Source organism: Drosophila innubila, assembly GCF_004354385.1.
Source record: "Drosophila innubila isolate TH190305 chromosome 2R unlocalized genomic scaffold, UK_Dinn_1.0 1_C_2R, whole genome shotgun sequence".
Taxonomy (NCBI): Eukaryota; Metazoa; Arthropoda; class Insecta; order Diptera; family Drosophilidae; genus Drosophila; species Drosophila innubila.
The window spans coordinates 4507950-4527556 of NW_022995374.1; the positions used below are offsets into that span (position 1 = coordinate 4507950).

Genomic DNA, 19607 nt, shown 5'->3' on the forward strand with positions numbered 1-19607 from the left:
GCTTTAGGAATTTTTGAAATAAATAAATATTATTTATTAAATAACTATTAAAATAAAATAGATCTGTGCCAGTGTATGCGTTAGCTATATTTACATAAGTTCCAACATATAAAATACACATATATTTTTAATCATATTTTTTGATTGAGTCGATTTGGTATGAAAATAATTTTTAAAAACGATTTTTTTAAGATTGTTCGTATGTATTTTTTACAGGAGCTGTGTAAAAACTAATAAAAACGGTTTTAAATATTTAATCTTTATATTTAATCTTAATCACAAAAAATGTACATAATAAACATAAAAGTTATTTAACAGACTAAAGGGTATCTCGTAGTCAATCACTTGCGACTAGAGCGTTCTAATAGTTTCAGCTGAAAATGGAATTCGACATTCTTTGATGTAACTTTCTAAAATCATTTCAATGTGAATATTAGCATATCAAATATGCTTTCTGAGCTTATGAAATATTTGATAGCAGCATGCGATTCGCTTTGTTGTCACACGATTGTAAATCGGAAAACACAACAAGATACTTATACTTTGACTAGACCAACAACTCGAAACACTCAATCATATTCGTTAGTAAATTATACTCGCAACATAAACCAAAAATCGAAATTGAATTAGTTTGAGCTCTTCGCCATGTCGGGCAAGGCAAAAGCAACAACAGAAGCTGCAGCCGCCCAAACGGCGGCAGCACAGGGCGTGGCTGCCGCATGTGGCAGCAGCATTGCGTATGTGCAATGCCAGAATCTCAAGTACAATGCCATCATTATCGGTTGGCTGGGAGTCATCATATCCAGTGTGGTAGTCTTCAGTTCCCTGATGATCATAAATATGCAAGCAGATGTCGAACTGTTGATCAAACATTTGCTGCTCAACGATGCCACAGACAAAGAGCAGCAGTTCCTGATGAATCGTAAGTAATCCCTTATAGAATAAGTGACTCCTTTAAACTGTATCCTTTGTAGTGTTGGCTGCATTCAGCACAGTTGCTTATGGACTTTCATTGATTAACTTGGGCGTCAGCCTACTGCTGCTCATTGGTGTGGCTCGGGTAAGTCAGAGGCGAATTTGAGGTAGAGCTTGTTAATAGCCCTCTGAGATATATATTTTACAGTTTTAAATTAATTTGGAAACGTATTAAAATTAAATATAAAACACTTTCATTTACCTGAAAACATACTTAAAGATCATAACCATTCTAAAATTATAATTAAACCAATGTGAAAGCCACTCAAACTTAAAATGCCATGTTAAGTTTAACGTTTATTCATATAATTTACAAAGAAAAATTATTTTCGAATTACTATTAATATGGATTACCAAAAGTTTTAATGTTTTTTAACTTCAAATTCAAGTTTTTAAATTTTTTTAAATTCAAGTATTTAGTATTTTAAAAAGAAATAGTTATGAAATCTATTTTAATTAATTAAATGCATTTAATATATTTTATTATTAAAGTTTAAAAATGCTATATTGATTAATTTTATTTTTGACGCTATATTAAAGTTGAATAAAAGTTTAAATGTAAAAATTAAAGATCATTTTTCTGTTGTTAAGCTTTTGGTTCTCTTTCCAGGACTCGAGCAGCCTGCTGTATCCTTGGCTGATATATCATGGCGTTATGTTCGGTTTCGGGCTTTATTTGGGTGTATTCTATGCCATGGCTGGTCTCTTTATCGATCTGTCTAGTTTCTTAATGTGTTTGCTCGTCTTTGCACTGGTATTGGGTGAGTGCTAGAATTTTCCCAACTATTCTACAACTAGACTCTTCTGCTTGTATACTTCTTTTCGCAGTAATCTATTATAAGATATATCATGAGGTTTTCACCCTGTTCCGCGTCATGCAACAACAGCTGCACTGTGGTCCACTTTATTGCCAGGATGCGGAACATGCTTGGGCTGCCAATATGCCGTATACGCCGCTTTATATGCCACGTATGCCCATCAAGTAATAAGAACAACAATCATCCGATATATGATGTGTATACAGTACGTATACTTGATAATAAATGTTTGATACATTGTTGCCTGTCATTTTCACATTTACATCATTTATTTACACAAAAATTAGTTCATAAATAGTTTAAAATTACGTAACAGCGCATATGACTAAGTAAATTAATTAATAATTAATTTCTAGTTTAAGTAAAGTATTTTGAAAATCGCATAATTCGACCGATATTCAATTTGGGGAATATCTTCTGCCTAAAATTCTAAATTCTAGCGAACTCGGCTTGCTCATTTTCTTAAGTTTAGCTTTATAATTTGTTCATGAATTATTAAAAATATGCATAAATAAAGAAATTAATTAAGACATTATTAAAGAATGCAAAAGTCAAAGGAAACCGGAAAGTGAATTATATACAAAACGTGCCCCGTCATGTTGCAAGCTGCAGCTGGAGCTAAAATAAATTAGACGCGAGTTGCATAGCTTAAATATTAGTTGTCAGGCCGACAACATAGGATACCCAGTCCACGGTATAGGCCAGACGATGATAGATACCCTGTAATTAAGTTGAGAAATTAAATTGAGTACTTTAAGTAATATTTTGGGTATTAATACTTACGGGTTGGCCACGGGAGGCACAGGAATAGCCGGCCGAGACGACACCTGGTGTAAAATAAATATCAGAGTAAGCTTAAATCTCATTTTTAAGAGATGATAAGGTAAGTTACCTATTAAATACCAGCGGCCGTTCTTCTCATGCATCAGCGGACCGCCGGAGTCGCCCTGGCAGGAGTCCTTGCCACCATTGCGATAGCCGGCGCAGAGCATCTCCTGGTAGATGACCACATTGATGCCGTTCTGTCGATGCCAACGCTCGCAGATGCGATTCTCAATCACGGGCACATCGACAGCTTGCAGCGTTTTGGGGCGCAACCTCGAGCCTGGATTCAAGGCGCCCCAGCCGGCAGCCCAGCCAAATTTGCCCAGAAAGTCCTCATTCTTCTCCGGCAGACAAATGGGAGCTGTAGTGTGGAATATATCAGAGATTACAAATAATGATTATTTACATATTTTTTTAATTTAAAAAACTAACGACATAGAAGAAAGATAAAAAAAAACACCATAATGATCGATTCTATGAAATCTTTGCATTTTCCTATTTTTATTTTTATGATCAAAATAAAATTCAAGTGCATTTTTGCAATTGTTTGTTACTTTTTTTGGCTTTGAGTGGTTTCTCTGTGTAGCAACAAAATTTGTAAAAAGTTCTACCCGTATGCCATAAGTTGCAATTGAGTTTTATTTTGATCAAAAATATAAAAATCGAGGTAGTGATTATATGTGTTTTTTTTTTTTTTTACTCAAAAATAGTTAATATTATTCATGCTTATTTTTTAAAATCATCAAGTTATCATTACTATTTTTAAAAATAAAACTCATAATGATTACGTTTTCTGGAATATATATACTATAGATCAGATTAGTATTTGGATTTATCCAAGTGGCGTGTTGTCGTTTTATTTTTTTTACTCAAAAATAGTCAATATTATTGATGTTTATTTTCAAAAGTCATCAAACTATTATTACTATGTTATTTTTAAAAATAAAACTTATAATGATTACGTTTTCTGTAATATATATAGATCAGATTAGTATTAGGATTTATCCAAGTGGCGAGTTGTCGTTTTATTTTTTTACTCAAAAATAGTCAATATTATTGATGATTATTTTTAAAAATCATCAAGTAATTATTACTATGTTATTTTTAAAAATAAAACTTTTAGAGATTACGTTTTCTGGAATATATATAGATCAGATTAGAATTAGGATTTATCCAAGTGGCGAGTTGTCGTTTTATTTTTTTACTCAAAAATAGTTATAATTATTGATGATTATTTTTAAAAATCATCGAGTTATCATAAAATAAAAAATAAAATTTATTATAATTACGTTTTCTGGAATATATATAGATCAGATTAGTATTAGGATTTATCCAAGTGGCAAGTTGTCGTTTTATTTTTTTTTAAATCAAAAATAGTCAATATTGTTGATGCTTATTTTTAAAAATCATCAAGTAATCATTATTATGTTATTTTTAAAAATAAAACTTATAGAGATTTTTCTGGAATATATATAGATCAGATTAGGATTAAGATTTATCCAAGTGGCAAGTTGTCGTTTTATTTTTTTAACTCAAAAATATTCATTATTATTGATGATTATTTTTAAAAAATAAAACTTATAGAGATTACGTTTTCTGGAATATATATAGATCAGATTAGGATTAAGATTTATCCAAGTAGCGAGTTGTCGTTATATTTTTTAACTCAAAAAAAGTCATTATTATTGATGCTTATTTTTTAAAATTATCAAGTTATCATTACTATGTTATTTTTTAAATTAAACTTATAATGAGTACGTTTTCTGGAATATATATAGATCAGATTAGTATTAGGGCTTATCCAAGTTGCAAATTGTCATTTTATTTTTTACTCGAAAATAGTCCTTATTATTGATGCATACTTTTAAAAATCATCAAGTAATCATTACTATGTTATTTTTAAAAAATAAAACTTATAGAGATTAGGTTTTCTGGAACATATATAGATCAGATTAGTATTAGGATTTATCCAAGTGGCAAGTTGTCGTTTTATTTTTTTTAAATCAAAAATAGTCATTATTATTGATGCCTATTTTTAAAAGTCATCAAGCAATCATTACTATGTTACTTTGAAAAATAAAACTTATAAAGATTACGTTTTCTGGAATATATATAGATCAGATTAGGATTAAGATTCATCCAAGTGCGAGTTGTCGTTTTATTTTTTTACTCAAAAATAGTCAATATTATTGATGCTTATTTTAAAAAATTATCAGTAAAGTAAAATAAAGGATTATTCATGTGGCAAGTTGTTGTTGCTTTACCTATGTGTGGCATGAAGTGAACTGTGCGCTCCAGCGTCAGCACGGAGACATCAAAGCGATCCGCCTGCGGTGTGAACTTGAAATACGGATGTACATCGATGCGACGGACGCCAAAGGTGTAGGCGGGCAGCGGTTCCACGGCCGAGTTGATCACATAATCGCCCAGCGTGACGTGCACCTGACGGGGCGTGGCACGTGCCACACAATGCCCGGCAGTGACCACATGACGACGCGAGATCAGCGAGCCACCACATCTGCAACACAACAACGAGAATGTGAAGGTGAAACTATTGTTGTTATTGTTGTTGTTGTTGCCACTTACCTGGAGGAGCCAATGCGTATGTATGCCTGCCAGGGAAAGGAGCCAAAGCCGGCATCATCACCGCCCACAATGCGACGCTGTGCGGTCTGTTTGGCCAGCGAGATGCCACAGCCTGTGGCGAGTGAGCGAGAGAGAGAAAGAAAGAGAGAGAGAGGAGATTGTGTGGGGTTAGCAGTCAGGTCAGGCTGAGAAATTATAGTACAAGAGTTAGTAGCAAACATGGCAACAGAAGCGTTAAGGTGAGCAGAGTTAGCGGCAGTGGGAGCAGGCGGATTGTATGTGTGTGTGTGTGTGTGTGTTGCATGCCACATAACAGAAAATAAAAAAACAAATAAAGCCGCTTGGAAACTGCCCGCAATTTCTGTGATCTGTGAACTGTAGTATAAGGAGGCGTTCAAACTTTCTAGTCGTTGTTGTTGATTGAAGGGAAAGGAAGGAGGGGGAAGAGGGGGAGTGATAGAGGAAGAGGAAGGGAAAGGGGCAAGTGGCATTCTCGTAGGTCGCTTGGACATGGAGCTCTCTTGCTGCTCGCCATGCTATTAAATGATGTGTAAATGTGTCTTAATTATCATTAACTTGGCTAATTAACATGCGCATGCTGTGGCAGCTAAGATTTTCAGTTTCAATATCTCTCATCTCTTACATTTTCCCACTGCATTTGGCGGCATTTTCATTTCGCTTGGCGCCTCATTTGAGAGGCGTTTCTTTTTTTGTTCGTTGTTGTGTTTTTTATTTTAGTAGCGTGTCTTAAAGTAACAAACAAATTGCAGCTTAATTAAAGCAGACTACAAAATTGATGGTGCAACAACAACAGCAACAACAACAACATTAATAACAGCGCTAACGTTAACAAATAAATCATAAAAGCAAAGCAAACAAAAATCAACAAAATTATTTGTTAGACAAAAACAAAAAATGAAAAAAGTAATGCATGCAAAAAATAAATATTTATTATTTTTTTGGAATCCAAAAGTGGCAAGCTGGTTGCTCTGCAAATAGTTGTAGTTGTTGTATTACTTTATTTTTTTAGTGTGCACGTGCTTGGGCTAAATATTTGTTGTTGCAAGTATGTATTTATTTATTTATTTTTTTTGGTTTTTGAGGAGACGCTGCCACACTCACTGGGTTCGTTGTTGACCGGTCCAAAGTTCTTTTGTGGCAAATCGGTCAGATCAACCGTATTGCCAACATAGTCCGAGCTTCGCAAATTAGCCGATTTGGCGGTGCGATGGCAACAGCCCCGCAGCAATCCGTTGCAAGTGCCCTGTATGAGGCCACCGGATAGCCAGCAGCCTAAAAAGAACTCACAGGTACCGCCGCGATGCTGGCACTCCATGTCCGATGAGATGTCGACTGTCGAAATGGTTTTTTGGAATGTATTTCATGATGAGAGCAACATGTAGGCGGTGTATGTATGTGTATGTATGCATGTGTATGGGTGTCTATCTAAATATATGTGAAGAGAGACTTTTTTGGGATGTGTTTTTTATGTGGGACAATTAGGCCTAGTGCAAGCAGTTCCCAGCAGCAGTAGCAGCAACAGCAACAGCAACAGTAGCAGTAGCAGCAGCAACACTAACTGAAGCTTAACTTAAACGACAAGCCCAAGTGTTGACTTTCGATCTAGAGACTCTGGCTCTTACCTTTCTCCTTGAATGTGCTGGCCGATTGGGGACTGCTCGTTGCCTCCGCAGCGCTGTCCAGATCCTGCAGGCTAAAATCATTGCGCACATCCTGAACGGCAGCCAATTCATTAATGCCAAAGTTTTGATCTCTGTGGGAGAAAAAGGTAGAGTGAGAAAAAAGAATTGTTAAAGATTTTAACTACTATTTGAATTCTGTACTTTAATACGTATTTATTTTAATTAATATTAAAACTAAGAAATTACTTCGAATAATAAATAATTTTTCACTTTTTAAGTTAAAGTTTTCATAAATTTCATATATAAAAATTTTGATATAAGTATATAACCAAATCTCAAAGTTTTTCTATTGTAATTTCTATGCCCAGTTTTCATTAAGTTATTCTGTCTTAAATACTGTAGAAATTTATAGTGAATAATACGCTTTTTATGGTTATTTACGATTACTATTAATATTATCTATAATCCCACTTAATCGCAGCAAGATCGAAGAAGTAGAACGGCAGTAATAGCTAACCAAAGTTAATAAAAATTAAGGCAATACACGCACCCAAAACTATGCAGTAGTTTTTGTTATGTAGTTATTTATATTAAGATCTTTAATATATATTGAAATAAGTAACGGGTATTCAAGGGATCTCGACTATAGCCTTTCCGACTTGTTTTTAATGTCCTTTATCATCCTATTCTCTCTACTCCTCCACATTAAACTTGTATAATCCCTAGCAAACTTACCTGAAAGCAATGTTGTAAAAGATTTTACCTACTATTTGAATTTTTTTCTTATTATTTATCTTACAAAATAGCTTAGAAATTCCTTTGAATATTAATAAATTTTTCACTTTTCAAGCTAAAATGTTCCTTCTTTAATACTGTATACATTTATTGTATAATACGCTTTTTATAGTAATTAACGAAATCTTTTAATATTATCTATGATCTCACTTAATCGCAGCAAGTTAGAAGAAGTAGAACCGCAAGTAATAGCTAACCAAAGTTATTAAAATTTACGGCAATACAAGCACCCAAAAGTATGCAGTAGTTTTTGTTATGTAGTTATTTCTATTAAGAACTTTAATATGTATATTGAAATAAGTAACAGGTATTCAAGGGATCTCGACCATAGCCTTTCCGACTTGTTTTTAATGTCCTTTATCAACCACTTTCCCTATACTACTACACATTAAACTTGTATAATCCCTTGCAAACTTACCTGAAAGCAATGTTGTCGCTAAAGTAGACGCCTGTGCCGGATGGTGCACTGCCTCCTCCGCTGGGTCCGGTGGTGCCGACATTATCATTGGTGGGAAAGACGACGCGGGGACTGCGCGACGACTTGTAGGGAAAGTAGCGACTCTTGCGGGAGCTCTGATAGTCGCCGGGTGCCACGTACTCGTTGAAGGCCTTCTGTGGCCCAAACTGTCGCATGGGACTGGGTCCAGTGCGGAATTCCGTGTCACCAAAGTAGAGGCCACGCTGCAGGCGCTGTGGCAAGGCGGTGATGGGTCCATTGATATCGCCAAACTTGGTAACATCATCGCGATAAAGTTTGCCAGCGGCAACGGCGGCATTGAGTGTGTGCGGCTTGGAATTGGCCACCAAACCGGGAAACTCGAAGCTCGAGGGCGACACATCCGAGTCGAAGTAGAGCTGCCGCGTGTGGCGCGTCTCATGTGGCTCGTATTGTGTGGGCGTGGGCGGGGCATCTTCGCTGTAGGGTTGCGGCTCATAGGCGCCTCCAGCAGCGCTGCTCTCCTCAAAGATGGGGCTGTCCTCGCGATAGGCCTGCGGATAAAATGGATTCGCCGGCTTCAAACTGTAGCTGGGAAACTGAAAGCCCACACGGCGACTCGTATTCTCCGGCTCGGCATACTCCAATCGGTCCGTGGAGCTGGCAGCCGCCACAAGATCGCTGCGTTCCGTGCGCTCCTGTTGCTGCTCCGCCTGTGCCGCCAATGCGGCACCAAATTCATGTGCCGCCGCAGCAACGCCATCGGCCGGTGGCCCCAGAGCAGCCAGTGTGGCATTGTGACTGGGTCGCAGCTGCAACAGCGTGGCAGCCGTGCCCGACTCCGCCTCCGACTGCAGTGGAATGTACATGTAGTTGCGTCTGCGTCCCTGACGTGTCACATTCTCCGGCAGCGTGGGCACCAGCTGCTTGGGTATCGTAATCAGTTCGCTCTGTGGCAGCTCCACCGATGGGGCAGGTATAATCTCCACATCGGAGCGACGCTGCGCATATGTTGCTGTTGGCGTCGATTGACGCGCTGTGCGATAGGAACCAAAGGATTGCACAATGCTGCCATCTGTGCGCTGTCGCACATCCTTAAAGCTGATGTCGTCCTGCCGACTAAAGCGCTGATATGGCGCATACAGATTGCGTGCTTGTGGCGCCGCCGTTGGCGTCGTGTGAAACGAGGCGGTTGTTTGCCACGGCGCCAACTGTTGACCCGTCAGCAATGCTGTTGCTGCCGTCGAGCTGCTCGCTGTGGCATTGCCCAGCTGCAACAGGCTGCAGCTTAGCAGCAGGCTGAGACTCAGGTGTTGCCAACTGTTGCTGTTGTTGTGGCAGCATCTGTTGTTCCTGTTGCTGCTGTTGTTCCTGTTGCTGCTGTGTTGGTGTTGGTGTTGGTGTTGGCGGCGCTGGCTCTGGTTGCTGTTGTTGGTCACTAACATCTTACATTGAGCGGGATGAGCGTGTGTTGTTGTAGCTGTAGTTGTTGTTGTTGTTGTGTTGGTAATGACACTGCGCCCAATTAAGGTGCAGCTGTGCAACTTCCTGCTTGTGGCAGTTGCAATGCTTGTTGCTGCTGCTGCTGTTGTTGTTATGGCGATTTTGAACTTGAACGTTGCCAAGCCAAATGCTGGCCCGTTTTGTTTTTTTTTTGTATGCTTCGTTGCGCCGTTGTTGTTGTTGCTGTTGTTGTCAGCTGCGTGCCGCGTTCATTGATCTCTCTCTCTCTCTCTCTGCACAGGTTTTTCTATTTGTTTTTGTTTTTTTGGGCTTTGGGATTTTCCGGCGCCCGATGCTTTGCAACGCGTTGTTACAATTCAGTTTCGAGGAGCCAACAAAGCTGGCAATTGGATTTGTGCCTGCCGCGGATATCTCGTGTGGCAAGTTTCGTTGCTGTTGTTGCTGTTGTTGTTGTTGTTGGGTGGTGCGGTTATTGGACTCCTTGCCTGCAGCTCTGGGGTGTGTATCCGTATGTGTGTGTGTGTGTGTTTGTTGTATGTTTGCTGCTCCAATGGCAATTATGGCAATTGCTGTTGACGCTTCAACAGCCGACGTTTCATGTGGTTGCATTCATGACGCTGCTTGGCTGATGATCTTGCAACGACGACGACGACGACAACAGCAACAAATCGACAGCCACAAATTACTTCCTTAATTGCCTGCAAGACAAAAAACAAAAAGTTAACGGTTTGGTATTTACGTGTATTTAAAGAAAACAACAATTTTGGCCATTAAATGACTACAGGCATGACACTAAATGTGGGTGTGTTTATCTTCTACACACACACACACACACACATATATTATCACAATATTATCAAAAGCGTTGTGGCATGTAGAGGGAAGTGGGCGGCGCTTGTAATGGGGGGCATGGCCATTAGCCACATCTAAACGCTCAAATGAGCTTTCATCTGGCAGTTTTAATCAACGATTTGCGCATTATAAGCACATTAAACCGACAACAAATTAATTGCAAATTACCGATTTAAGCATCAGCTTGAAGCATCAACTGGTGGCATGCAACATCAGCAGCAGCAGCAGCATCAGCAGTTGCAAGCTGTTAACCGCATGCGTTTCCTCGGTCACAAACCGCGGCAACAGCAACAACAACAGCAACAACAACAGCAGCTGACTTTTGGCAACAGCGCCAAAAAACCAGTTAACAAAAATAAAAGTCGCTTTAAGCCGCTGGAAAGCGGTAAATTCGAATTACTTTTATTTTTAGTTTATTTTTTTCAATTTCTTTTTCAGTTTTTCAAGTTATTTTTACGTTTAACGATAGAAGGAAATGAATGACTGCAATAATAGCAAAACCAACTTGCAATTGCATTCACAATGTGCTCCAATCAAAACTCTTGAGCATTTGCCTTCGTTTAGTCAGCCCAACACTCTGAGTTATTCATGAATATAATTGCTGCAGTTTCATTTATAAATATTTATATAATTCATTTAAATAAGTTACTCATTTTACTTATTTCCAATAACTTATTTTACATTTTTATATTTTATAGTCTTTGGATAGCTAATGAGTATAAAATATATTTTTGTTTGCATTTACTGTAAATCATTATCATTATATTTATTTAAATATTCTGTCAAATAAGCTGTTAATGGCAAAGCTTTTGTATAATATAATATATATATTAAAGTTTACTTTTTATCACCTCATACGAATTTTTTTCCTTATTTCCCCAAGCTGCGTTTCGTTTTTTTTTTAATTATTTAATAACTATTTTTAACTTTAATAAACAATTTTTTTTATGTTGTTCTTTTATTTTATTTATATTTATATTCCATCTATCGTCTTTTATTTTATCAATTTGAGACAAGTGCAATAATTTTTAAAAACTAGTCTATTCATGTAAACAAAATTAAATTAAATAAATTGTGAAATTGTTTAAGTATTTTTCTGTAATTTTGAACAGAAATTGATTTTTTTTCCAATCAATCATTTAATAATACGTCTCTTTTTATCCAATCCATCATTTAATAATACCTCTAATCTTGCCTTTGTAACTGATAGATATAATAATTTTTTTCACTTGAAGTAAGAGCATTCTACAGTCGACTTGCTGAAATTGCAGCGTTCTTTGTTGTTGCTTATTTGTGTGGTCAACGAAGCAGCAACAACAATAATAATAACAACAACAACAGCAGCAACTGCTTTGAAAGTAAGAGTTGGCAACTTTTTGCGCTCAGCTGCGTTGCAATCGTCGACGTCGCTGTCGGCGTCGCTGTTGGCGTCGGCGTCGGCGTCGCAGCCAGCGCATTTTCACTTTCATTTCGAGTTCAAGCACCACGCGGGCAGCTAGAGATGCCTAAGCGTCTATTGTTGTTGCTGTTGTTGCTGTTGTTGTTGTTGTTATTGCTGTCGTTAGCGATGTTGCTGCTTGTGCTTCCTCTGACGCTGGCGTAGACATTTTGAACTTGATTTGCCAGCAAAGGAGATTTCCATTATGTGCGGAAGGACACGAGTTGAGTCGAAGGCCGGGGGCAGGGTTCAGGTCATGTCACCAGGAAGCGACACGAATGAAACGTGACTAGACGGCAGACATGTTGTTGTTGTTGTTATTGTTGTTGTTATTTACTTCCTTTAGCAGCCATGAAGATTGTTTTGCATAATGTTTAACACATTTGCAGCGAGGCTGATAGATTTAATATATTTCTTTTTGATTATGAAATCTGAAAAGTGCCTGAAATGGCGCCTCAACTGGTTTGTCCACAAGTTGCGGAATTTTCCAAATAAATATATAGCAATATGTTCGTGTGTACATATAGTTGAAATACACGATTTGCGCGACTTATGCTGTGATGCAACCAGGCAGTGTCGCAAGTTGCTTAAAGTTGTGCAGTGTTGGAAAAGCAAACATAATTATATGCAAAAAATAAATAAAAGTGGCGCTTTAACGAAATTATTTATTGTATGTTATATAAAGCTGCGTTGAAAATGTTTACAATGAAGCAGCTGCTTCAGCAGCATCAACGTCATCATTATCATCTTCATTATCATTATCATCAACATCTTGAGCAGCCGCTGGGCGAAGCGGCATCAATTATTGCAACGGCCTTGTGAAGGACGCCGGAAACTGGCTTTACTTCTTTCTGTTTGCTGCCTTTCGCTTCTCTCTTTCTCTCATTTAATCTTATTTCATTTCTTTTATTTGCCTCGTTTTCACACTTCTCTTTTTGTTGCTGTTGTTGTGTGTTTTACTTTGCTGCACGCATAATTCACATTCATTTTTACTGTCTGCCAGTTTATTTGTTTTAATTAACAATTGTTGCTGCTGCTCCTCTTTATTTTTTATTGGAGCCCTTCTTTTGTGCTTGACTTTTATCTACATGTGCACTTTGTTTTACTTTTGCGCTGTGCCTAGTGAAAGTTTTATTTCTGCTTCTTCTTCTTCTTCTCATTGCTGCCGTTGTTTTTGTTGCTAACAATGCGCTGTAAACAAGCAATTTTGTTATTGTTTTTGTGTTTTTTTTTTCCTTGACTTTTATTCGTAATTGAGATAAATGCATTTTAAATGTGCTGAAGATGCGGATACATTGCATTGCGTATACGCAACGTTGCCTTCTCTCTGCCAGCTGTGTGTGTGTGTGTGTGTGCGTGTCTGGGGCGTGTTGTGGTTTCTTCAACTCTTTTTTCAACGTCTTCGTAAAATGTAAATACGCAATTTAAATAAAAAATACAATTCCAAATGCACAAAATCACAAAATGATGGCAAACAACAATGGCCAAAAAGTTGTTAGCTTTGTTCGTTGTTGCATTTGTCACAAGTCGTTGTTGTTGCTGTTGTTGTTGTTGTTGTTGATGATGCTTATCGCTACTGTCGCATCTCGTTTGTGCCGCTGACGAGTTGCGCATAAATAAATAAATGTCAGCCTATGGAAAATTGTGTATGTGTGTGTGTGTAGTTGAACATTGCCACAAATTGCTTAAATTGCACACGATTGCAGAAATGAATTATGAAAACTTGCACAAAACTTGCCAGAAAATTGAAGTTTTATCTTAACTGCCGATTAGACAAGAGTGTGTAAAAGTCAAATGCAAAAACTTTCAACTTTAAATTGGCTATAAAAATTCAAATTTCTACCGAACTACACGTATCATTTAAATAATGTAAATACAATAATAAGAAGTATTTATATTTAAAATACTTGTAACTATTGCTAATTTTAACGTTTAGATTAGTTTTTTAAATAAACATATATTTGAAATAAATATAATAAATTGGAGAAAATTATAAATTTCTAAAAACAAGTGCATGACTATAAAGAATATTGGATAACTAAATAGAGTAATTAAATAAAATCATAAAAGTAATGAATATTTGTTAATGCTTGGAACACTTATTATAGATCCAACTCTTTTACTTTTCAACTAATCTGCATAATATAACTATGTTTTATTTTCTAGTTGATCTCAGACTGTAGACATTTACAATTTGTGGCAATTATTTAAATCGTTAGCAATTGACCAATTGCAAATGCTTAAAGTCTGGCCAAAGCAAAAAGGTCGAAACGTTTGACTTTCCCATACATGCACACACACACGCACACACACACACAGGGAGATAGAGACACACTCAAGTGGGTCAGCAGCTTAGCTGAACTCTAAACAAAGCCGCATATCGATGGTAAATTGGTGTCATGCCATTGGCACATTTAGCCAGGCCAAAAGTAAACACACACACACACACTCCACACACAACGCAGTGAAAAGCTATTGGGTAAGGTAAGTGCCGCTGTAAGAGTAACTAGTAATTTGGGCCCAGGCCAAAGTGTTGTTGCCACATCGAAGGCGGCGCACGCCGCGCTACATAATCAATAGATGTACGCTGATAGACGGCAAGAGGGGAACACCCCACGAGGAAAGACATTAAGAGAAAAACAGTGAGGCAGAGAGGGAGTGTTAATTAATATTCAATACACGCGCCTGCTGCGCAATTGTTACGAATGTGTGAAGTCGACACCGACAGCAAAATGTGTTAAGAAGCATTGGCAACATCAACAGCAACAACAACAACAACAACTACAACAACATTGCATAGCATAAGCATTGCATGCAAATCGCAGCAACAAGTTTTATAAATTGATAATACTTATGTAATTAGCGCCACCTGTTGTACGATTTGCAATACAAGTATTAACAAATCTGCTGCACAGTTGAGTTTGGGTGTGCGATTTATGGTTTTATGGCTTTTTTTTTAGCAACTGTGCATTAGATAAGCGCCATAAAACTAAAAAACGAATATCTAATATATAACAACTCCTGCAAATTACAGAGAGAGAGAGACAGAATCCGGTCACTAACCGCTAAAAGCTGCCAAAAACTAACCGAAAATAACTTGAACTGAAATCTTCTACACATGCTAATCAATTTAGATTAATCATTAGATCTATAAAAGTAAATAAAGAAAACAGTAGCCATCATCCAATTAACAAGCAAAATGAATGCATAATCGATTGCGAGTCGAAAAATGTAGAGGCGCATTGAGAAATCATTTACATTTTTCGATTGCTTTACATAAGTCAGGCGAATGCAAAGGTGAAAGAAAACGAGAGAAATGAAAGAAAATACACAATCAAATAGCTATTTACATAAACAATAAACAACCAGAGAAAAAGCCAAGCAGCTGAGTAAGAAATCCATTGCCATGGTCACAATTTGGCGGAACTTGTTTCTCGTACGAACGGAAATTTAGGTTTATTACCAGATGATTTTTAAAAGGGTCGCGGCCTGAAATGCCCAACCGGATTTTGAATTTTTTGACCACTGCAACACCATAATCATAGCGATAAGAATGCTTAACCAAAGACTGCTAGACCAGCAGATACCCTGTACGGGTAATATTATGATAAAACTTCTGATCAATATTTGATTCCATTCGACAGCTAATTATTTTGTACCAAATACCCTCAACTGGTGTCTGTATACAGGGTATAAAAATGCGCCTTAAATTAAGTAATTTGTGTCAGGCGAGGAAAGTTCTCAGGTTTGTGTCTTAAGTCTTTCGTAATACAGCAGCACTAAGAAAAACAAAAACAACAACGAGGCACCAACTCAATATATAACATGCTCTAAAGAGCAGGCAGAGCAATACGAGTTTCTCCGCTTATGCAATAAGCAAAGCCCTAAATAAAAAATAAAATAAAACCACTTCAGGAAAACAAAAAAAAAAAAAAAACGAAATGAAATGAAATGAAAAAGCCAAAGAAGAAAGAAAAGAGATGTTACCAAAAAATACAAAAAGGAGAAAAAAAACAAAAAAAAAACGACATCGACGGCGTTGGCGGCGTTTTGCTGATAATGAAGTTCATGTCATACACAAATACATATAAACGTATGCATATATGCTGATATTGTATAAACACAAGACAAAGCTTCGACCAGACTATAAAAACGTTGCCAAATAATTTAAGTTTTTTGGGCCGTCTTGTGGTTTAAGCAAATTTGGGTTAAGTTTTCGACGCTTGCTTTTGTGTTGCATCTCTACCTCTCTCTCTCTCACTCTCTCTCGCTCCCTCTATGCATCTTTCTTGTTTGCCCTTTTTTCAACGCACTTTTATTTATGTTTTCCTGGTTGTTTTCGTTTTTGCATTTTCGTTCATTTTTATAGGCGACTTGACATGGTTTTTTTTTTGTCGTTTTCGGTTGGTTTATTTATTATTCAATGCTAGTGTTTGTTGCAAATGTTTATTATATAACAATTAACAAGCCCGAATGTTGTCGAAATATAATTAATACAATACAATTTGACAAATTTGGATCGACAACTTGCTTTACTATATATGAACATGTCTCATTTCGATTGACAGCAAGTAATCAACAAGCAACAATTCACATAGATTAACAGATTAAAAAAATAAATACAAAAGGATTGCAGAGAATTAAAAAAACACTTTAAAATATTAAATAAATAGTGCTGTTTATTAAACATATTTTGAAATGATTTTAATGCTCTTGAGTTGTATTAGTTAAATATTATTTTTATAATAAGAAAATCAAGTTATCAAAGTTGTCAATCATTGAACAATATATTATCGTGCATTCGATAATCGTGCACATATTTTTCAGTAATTCTTTTCAAATTATTTGAATTCCAACAGTTTCTTAAGCAAATCGCTATAAATACTGCGGTAACTGCCATGTCCAGTTTCTTAGCCTGTTTGCATTTTTCTAGCGTCTAACTCGAATACGTGCAACATGTTGCAAGAGAGCACGCCATGTTTACGCGTTATGCTACGCCACCCATACATACATATCTATGAATATTGCAAGATATATTAGATAATGACGCTTTAGTTTTCATTTCATTTCAGTTTTTTATTTTTCTTTCATTTCGTTTGTAAGTTTTTTTTTTTTGGTTTTGCGGTTCGTGCGCTGTTGCAATTTGAATGATTTAATCATCGTCGCAACGTCGATTGCTAATAAATGTTGATTGAATGTGAAATTTATGAACATTTGATTAGTTACTGCTCGCATTTGTGTCACTGTAGGAGTGAGTGTGTGGCAATACCTGAATATCGAATTAATTTGTGTGTATGGCTTAGGCTTACCCAACGATTTATTTGCAGAATTAATCCAAAGTTATAAATTGTATGTGTGTGGGTAGTTGTTGTATCGCTTATTGATGTTTTTGTTGTTTTGGCTGTGATAAACTGAAGCACAGTGAGAAAAACACGCTTTTAGATACGAGTATTTTAAGAAAAAAGATAAAAAATCAAATGCAACAAAATTCCATTGGAAATTGCTAGCGATTTTAGCTGCAATTTTGTATTTTCATTTTGGTTTTGCTTTGGTTTTGGCTTGGTTTGGCTTGACTGAGCGTTTTGTATTGCGTTGCGTTTTGTTATGATTTGATTTACTAGCCATAAAACTGTATAGCTGTATATATAAACAAAATGGAATATAATGATACCGAACAGATCAAATCATGCAGCAGCTGAGAGCTAACGCCAATAATAACAACAGCTTGAGATTGCGATTGCAACTCGGACTGAAATTGCAAAATCAAATCACTTTCACTGTCAGGCGCGCTGCAGCAGCCGCAATGAAAACGAAATTGCAACTCACACACAAACAACCACAACAACAACAGCAGCAAGTCAAACCAATCCCAATTCAATCCCAATGCAACCAAAATGCATTTCAATCGCTATCCAATTGCTAACAGTATCACTCCACTCACTCAATGATAAGCACACTCAATTTAGCAATAGTAATATCTCAGTTTTCAACTTCTGTTACCAATTCAAATGGTTTATTTGATCGTTTTTTTATATTCCTTGAATTTGCAGGTCCTTTGACATATCCTACACATGCACACACAAACAAACACTTACGATTGCGCGCTCAAGCAACACGACGAAAGACGAACGAGCTGGCGTTGCAAAAGAATTTAAATCAAACGAAACACAACGAAACGAAACCGAAACGAAACGAAATGAAATGAAACGAAGCAAAGCTTTGAGCTTTTAAAGCGAGCGCACACACGACCTTCTTGAGCGAAGTCTCAAAGAAGTCTGAACGCAAGCGCAGACGTTAAAGCTGACTGAAGCTGCTGTTGCTGCCTCTGCCGCTGCCGCTGCCTCGGCCTCTGCCGCTGCCTCTGCCGCTGATGCTTGCTTGCAGCTTTGGTCGCTGCCGCTGTTCGTGTTGCTGCTGTCTCTTCCTACTCTTGTGTGCGCTTTTTATGCCCAGTAAAAAAATGTTTTAAGAGGTTATGATAAAACGACTTTAATTTATTTAGTTATTTATTTCCAAGTTAAATTAGTTATGCAATTAAAATAAATTATTTATACAATTATTTTATGTTTGATTGAAAGGATAAAGAAATTGAAAGTCTATTACAATATTATATATAAAAGAAACAACATTTGTTGAAGGAGCGAACCTATTGCAATCCGAATAGAGGCTACAAGTTACAGATTAGATAATTAATAGTACGAAGAGAGGATTTTGTTGAAATAGCTGTTTCTATCGTCCTATTTATATCGATGTAAGGTATGTTTATGTTTGTTTTAATTATTTCTTTATCATTGATTTATAGTTTATTTCTTTATTATTTATTTATAGTTTGTTTGTTTATTTATTTATTATCATTTATTTATTATTATTATTTTTTTTTTGTTTATTTATTATTTATCTATTATTTATTCCAGTTGAGTACATTTTAACTTATATCATAGCAGTAATTCAGCCATAGTTATTTATCAACTGATTACAGGGTGTCTGCCAGTCGTCTAACGCTCTCTTGCTGATATATTTAATTTTTTTTTTGACTGTTTCGGCGCTAAGCAAAGCAAAGTAAGGAAAATCAGCTGGCGGTGTTGCTGCTGTTACTGCTGCTGCAGCGTTGGCGATGAGGCAACAATAAACTGCACAGACAGCGTCAAATATATGAAAGGGGACTGCGACGATGATGATGATGAGTTGGTGTATATATGTATATATATACACACATGTATGTTTGTGTGAGTGTAAGTATATGCATTAAAAGGCAGTAACAGCCAGCGCATTGTACAAATACTTATTACAAACAATTATTGCTTAATGCCGACCAGCAGACAGCAGACGTTTGCCGGCTCCCTTAGCATCGCCCTCGCCTCTCAGTTACTGACGTGGGGTGGGTGGGGGAAAGGGGGCAAGGGGAATTCCCCACGCACCCCTGCAGCTAACGACAGGCGAGTATTTCGTAAGCTGTAATTACAATGTTATGAAGCATCGTAAGGCATCATTGGCCGCCATGGTCAATAGTAAGTACGAATAAAAGCACAAACTGGCCATTGCTTTATTTTATTTTCATAGTCCAACAACTGTCGAGCCATGACAAGCGCCAATTAAACATATTTGGCTTAACAAAAAATAAAAAATAAAATAAATAAAACAGCCTGACAAACAGAACAACAAAAGCATCGACATGTTTAATGCTTTTTGACAGGCTGTGACATGTCTGTGACTTGACTATGACAGCTAATTGCAGTTAGGCGCGTCAATGCGATTGAAATATAAACGATCGCCCG

General features: G+C 36.9%; 2 protein-coding genes across 3 annotated transcripts; one reads left to right on the plus strand and one right to left on the minus strand.

Moving 5' to 3' along the window:
- The first annotated feature begins 560 nt into the window (after positions 1-560).
- Positions 561-14614, plus strand: LOC117784747. 2 transcript variants are annotated; one of them, XM_034622555.1, is made up of 5 exons: positions 561-922; positions 975-1060; positions 1586-1736; positions 1804-1964; positions 14596-14614. In XM_034622555.1, the coding sequence occupies exons 1-4, from the start codon at positions 646-648 to the stop codon at positions 1959-1961; spliced, it is 672 nt and encodes a 223-aa protein (XP_034478446.1). In that variant the 5' UTR covers positions 561-645; the 3' UTR covers positions 1962-1964; positions 14596-14614. The 2 variants fall into 2 exon arrangements, with proteins under 2 accessions (XP_034478446.1, XP_034478445.1); XM_034622554.1 differs by lacking the exon at positions 14596-14614 and having other exon boundaries at positions 570-922; positions 1804-2041.
- On the minus strand, positions 2044-18087 carry LOC117784744. The gene is made up of 10 exons (XM_034622552.1): positions 17774-18087; positions 17142-17243; positions 8061-10240; positions 6848-6978; positions 6327-6557; positions 5205-5316; positions 4883-5136; positions 2686-2979; positions 2577-2620; positions 2044-2513 (listed from the first exon to the last, which is right to left on the minus strand). Exons 3-10 carry the CDS (start codon positions 9521-9523, stop codon positions 2442-2444), a joined length of 2601 nt encoding a protein of 866 aa, XP_034478443.1. The 5' UTR covers positions 9524-10240; positions 17142-17243; positions 17774-18087; the 3' UTR covers positions 2044-2441.
- Positions 18088-19607: the final 1520 nt, after the last annotated feature.

What these genes read in the sequence shown, in the direction of transcription:
- LOC117784747 (XM_034622555.1), top strand. Translation starts at nt 646, where the DNA reads ATGTCGGGCAAGGCAAAAGCAACAACAGAAGCTGCAGCCGCCCAAACG. An exon ending in GCAGCAGTTCCTGATGAATC is followed by an intron (nt 923 to 974) that starts GTAAGTAATCCC and finishes TATCCTTTGTAG; the next exon opens with TGTTGGCTGCATTCAGCACA. An exon ending in TGCTCATTGGTGTGGCTCGG is followed by an intron (nt 1,061 to 1,585) that starts GTAAGTCAGAGG and finishes TTCTCTTTCCAG; the next exon opens with GACTCGAGCAGCCTGCTGTA.
- LOC117784744 (XM_034622552.1), bottom strand. Translation starts at nt 9,523, where the DNA reads ATGTTAGTGACCAACAACAGCAACCAGAGCCAGCGCCGCCAACACCAA. An exon ending in ATACGCATTGGCTCCTCCAG is followed by an intron (nt 5,137 to 5,204) that starts GTAAGTGGCAAC and finishes GTTGTGTTGCAG; the next exon opens with ATGTGGTGGCTCGCTGATCT. An exon ending in GTGCCTCCCGTGGCCAACCC is followed by an intron (nt 2,514 to 2,576) that starts GTAAGTATTAAT and finishes ACTTAATTACAG; the next exon opens with GGTATCTATCATCGTCTGGC.